The sequence below is a fragment of the Pyricularia pennisetigena genome (genome assembly GCF_004337985.1).
Source record: "Pyricularia pennisetigena strain Br36 chromosome 4 map unlocalized Pyricularia_pennisetigena_Br36_Scf_6, whole genome shotgun sequence".
Lineage (NCBI taxonomy): Eukaryota > Fungi > Ascomycota > Sordariomycetes > Magnaporthales > Pyriculariaceae > Pyricularia > Pyricularia pennisetigena.
In genome coordinates this window covers 2,121,141-2,125,620 of record NW_021940918.1, presented here as the reverse complement: position 1 = coordinate 2,125,620, position 4,480 = coordinate 2,121,141, and the positions used below count along the sequence as shown (strand labels likewise).

Sequence of the window (4,480 nt, the reverse complement as noted above, 5' to 3'; positions counted from 1 at the left end):
ATAGGTTTTATTGCGATTTACTGCGGAAAAACGATTAATTGCATGTTCGTTGTTTTCATGGCAGTTTTTCGGGAGGCTGTCCACTTTAGGGGCATGTCCACTTCTGGGTCACCCACTGTAGACCATTTTGACCATGCAAATAATGAGCAAACCCAACAAAAAAAACAAACAAACAGCAAATCACGAAAATTTATCGCTAAGAACAACAAGACAGTGAAACAGAAATACATGCTAATCAGCTGAAAAAAGGCCCATCTCTCGGCTTTTAATATGCAAGCAGCTCAAAAAGTCATGGGTCACTGGTTCGGCCCCAAAGTCCCTGCGGCCTTTGGCTCAACGATCTCGACCTCCTCCGAACGCATCCTGGCCGCGGCCTGGGCAATGGCACTCTCCCAGTCCGAGTTGTACAGGTACAACAGCTCGAGGGCAGACACGCTAAAACAAATACACCCGGGTCAGCAGATTTCCTTGTGAGGTTCGGCAACCCGATATATCATCAGCTCATCAAAAACGGCAGACTTACACTGCAAGCCCAGAGACCAAGCCGGCCCACAGACCACTCAGCTTCCAGCCCAACGCAAATGCGGTCGAGAGCGAGACCGGAAGGGCCACAAAGTAGTACGAAAACAAGTTCGCGTAGCCTCCGATGGCCTGCCGGCCCACGCCCCTGAGAATGCCGTGTGACACGGCAGCCAGGGCATCAAAGATTTGCATTATTCCGCAGACGATCATGGTTTTGGAAGCAATGTCGATCACCCTCTCGTCGTCTGTGAACACGGCGGGCAAGACTCGGCGGAGTGCAATGAGCATGATCATGTTGAAGACGCCGACTGCAAGTGCAGCAAAAATAGCCTTTTTTGAGTTGAACATGTCCATTGTTAGTATTGACAGACACTCAAACAAGAAAATCAGCTCGAAGAAATTCATCACCACATACCACTTTTGTCGTCGTCCTAGCAGCATCGCCGAGGTTTGCTCCGATGAGGTTTGCAACCCGTGTGGATGTTGCAATGGCCAATGGAAAAGGAATATTAAACGATGTCGAGGTAACTGTAACCAAGACACTCTGAGCGGCGAGATGAGCGGTTCCAAGTTGACCCGCGGCGATGGTGAGGATCTCAAGGACCGAGAACTGTGCTTCAATCATAATCATGCCGGGGAGTGCTAGCTTTATCATGGGACCTAAGACGACGCAGTCGCGTTAGCCTCCCTCTGTCTCGTGGAACCAGCAGAAGAAAGAAAACTTACCCCAGTTCTTGAAAGCTTTCCACGAGAACCCACTCCAGCACTCTCTCCCCTCAAAAAAGACAACATAAAACACCAGCAGGATCGGGATCAGGTTCTGTACAATGGCCATGGCACTGGCAGACCCAGCGAAACCCCAGCCAAATCTAAAGACAAACAGCCAGTTCAGGAAAAAGCTCAGCGGCGCCGTGATGAGCAGCACGTAGGTCGTTGCGTGGAACAGGCCCTGGGCCTGGACGAACCTCTTGCCCGACTCGAGGGCCGCAACGCCCGGCATGCCGAGGATGAGCACCCTCAGGTACAGCGACGACAGGCCGGCCGTCTCCTCGCCGGGGACCAGCTTCTCCAGGATGGGGCCCGAAAACCACCACAGGACGGCGATGGGCACCATGAGCATCCACAGGAACCACGTCATGCGCTGCGCCTGGAGGCCGACGAGGTGCTTGTGCCCGGACCCGTATGCCTGCGCGCAGAGCGTGTCCAGGCACGTCGCCAGCCCCTGGACGGGGACGTAGCACGTGATGGACGCCGTCATGGTCGCTAGGTTGACCGCCGCCAGCTCCAGCATGCCCAGGCGCCCGACCGTGAGCACACTCGCTACCGTCACCGAGTAGTGGAGCAGGAACGTGACGATCAGCGGCGCAGAGTACTGCACCAGCGTCTTGGCCTCGCGCTGCCACGTCGTGCGGAGTATCTGCGCAGCAACTGCAGAGTCCCACTTCTGGTGCACTTGCTCCGCCGGCGGCGTCGGGACCGACTCATCCTCGCTGTCGCTGACCGCCTCCGAGTCGCCGTCGCTCTCGCCTAGCGTCTCCTCCGTGTCGGTGCTGGGTCGGCGGCGGCGGGGGCGGGTGAGCAGCGGTGCCCGCTCGTCCGGGGGGACCGACTGGCTGGATGATCGGAAGACGTCGGAGGAGAACATGTCGATAGGCTGGTCGTGGTCGCGGACCCGGGTGCTCAGGAAGCGGCGGTACATGCGTCCGGAGAAGGTGGCGCTGCTTCGACGCCGCTGCCCTGAAGAGCGTGCGGGGATCAGGTCGTTGTCTCGGAGAAGGTCTACCTCGGCAGCCAGAGACTGTTGCAGCTCCTGTGGGTTCGGGACAGGACGGTCGACGCCTTGGATCGAGACGGCCGAGAAGCCCGAGAGGCCATAGGCAACCCCGTTAGGGTGGAAAGCCAGTTTGGCATCTGAGGATGTGGTTGGGGCATGATGATGGCTTGGGCCGGCATCAATATCACGGGGTGGCGTTTGGCTATGGCTGATGCTTCCACTGCGATGCTCGTGAGCTTGGTCATCTTCATCGTCTTCATTGTCGTGGTCTGCTTCCGAGCACTCGGCTATGTCTCTCCTGAGAATCTCTTGGACGATAGGTGCAGTCGGTACAAACGAGGACGGAAGAGGCAGGTTCTCAGGTATGATGTCGGTAATACCGCTTAAGATAGATCCATGTCGCTCTCGGAACGAGAACATGGAGAGAACCGAGGTCCTACGGTCACCCGGCTCGTTTTCAGGGTTTACACTGTCGTTTCTCGTCCTGGACATTGCGCCGAGTTCCTAGCTATCACGGCAGTCTTTGTTATATATGTCTTGGGAAGAACTTTTTCTGTGATGGACTAGACTAGTCAATTTGTTATGGTATATATGTGCCTCGATGGGAAGAAAATTCGTCGTTTGACAAAGGTTCTAGACGTGGTATATGATCAGAACATGCAAGAAAAAAAAAAGTACTAATAAAAAAAAGTTGAACCAGCAGGCCTATCAAAGGTGAGGTAGAAATGACGACGTAGGCGGCACAATCCTACATGCAAGTCATGTCTGACAGCAAGTACAATGATGGTAGGCTATCCAGAAATGCCGGAAGGAAGTGGCACGTCGGACGATGTATTATTTATTCTACTGAGTGCAAAGGAGGGAAGGGCACAGCCACCGTTCGCGTCAAAAAAGGCAACAGACACCCTCCTACACCTCCTTCTCTTATCAAGAAAAAAAAAATCCATCAGCAGATCCAAACAACGGTGTGCAAAAAAGGCATATCTCGTCTCGCAGAGACCCTTGATGCATCTGTGTGGGTTGGAAGATGGTGACGACACGAAGTGACTAACAGCAAGCTAAGGCAAGCCTGCCTGCATGAAGGACGGTTGCTTGGGTTGATGCCAAGGAATTTCTTGGTGGTGTGGTGCAGAATCATGTTGGAGGAATACACGTTATCGCAGCGACAAACATGATTGATCGCCGCGATCAAAAGCCGGTCTAGACTGAATGCCGCATAGGAATCCAGCTAGGGAGAGAAGGGTTTGTCGATCAGCAAGCTACCCTTACCTCATTCATGTTTGCCTATGACGGGGTCATGCAGGATAGCTTGCAATGGTCCGGCCGTTGTTGGGTTGCACGCATTTGGGGCTGGACGTGGGGAAACCAATCATGCAGCAGGACGGCATTCTTCACGCATCCATTGTTGGTGCCTTCACCGATAGTGCGAGCTTGCTAGTCAAAATGACGACGACACACACTTTTCAAGGCATATGAAGCAAAATTTCGCGACAAAGTTGCTCGCTTCTCTTTTATACTTGCAGCTTGCAGATATAATATGCCCCCCTTCCCAATATAAGCGAGTGTATGCATTGATCAATCTGAATGAAATATCTTTTGTTTTTTCTGTCCAACCATCAATCATCCCATTGCCACCACCATCCCTACCGATCCCTAGCAATCAATCAATCGATCCCCTGCGGCCTCTTGCATCACCAACGGATAGATATCAGCAAAGCGGGGAAACTGTAGAACAAGCAAAAGAATCAAATAGACACAAAGCTACACGACAGCGCACACAGCATAGATCGGACGTTTTCATCCGGAAGACGTTCGGAAATATGTAGCCTTTACCTACCATAGAGCTCTCCCCACCCGCCCATCTTTTTCCAAGACAACTGGTGCCACACAACTCGTCCAGCCTTCTTCACATATATCACTTGCAGGGGTGGCTTACCAGCCACCTTGACAAGACCGCGACTGGAGCTGATAGTCAACAGATATACCGTTCATCGATCACATGAATGCGAGGACACGTGACTGAAGTAAGGTATCTTGGACTATCACACCTTAGTTTACCGTGTGTAGATCCACTTATGTGACTGAGAAGTCTTTGCAGTCTATGCGAGCAGAATGTCTAGGACAATTGCAATTCTTGCACCACACAACCCGCGGTGCACATATTACAAAGGAAGGCAGATAATG

The 4,480-nt window shown here is 52.7% G+C and overlaps 1 protein-coding gene across 1 annotated transcript; it reads right to left on the bottom strand.

Annotated features, from left to right (window-relative positions):
* Positions 1 to 296: 296 nt before the first annotated feature.
* Positions 297 to 2,788, bottom strand: PpBr36_06245 (uncharacterized protein; the record flags this gene model as incomplete). Its single annotated transcript, XM_029893391.1, has 4 exons — positions 297 to 435; positions 524 to 852; positions 938 to 1,182; positions 1,249 to 2,788. 4 exons carry the CDS (start codon positions 2,786 to 2,788, stop codon positions 297 to 299), a joined length of 2,253 nt encoding a protein of 750 aa, XP_029745883.1.
* Between the last annotated feature and the right edge of the window lie 1,692 nt (positions 2,789 to 4,480).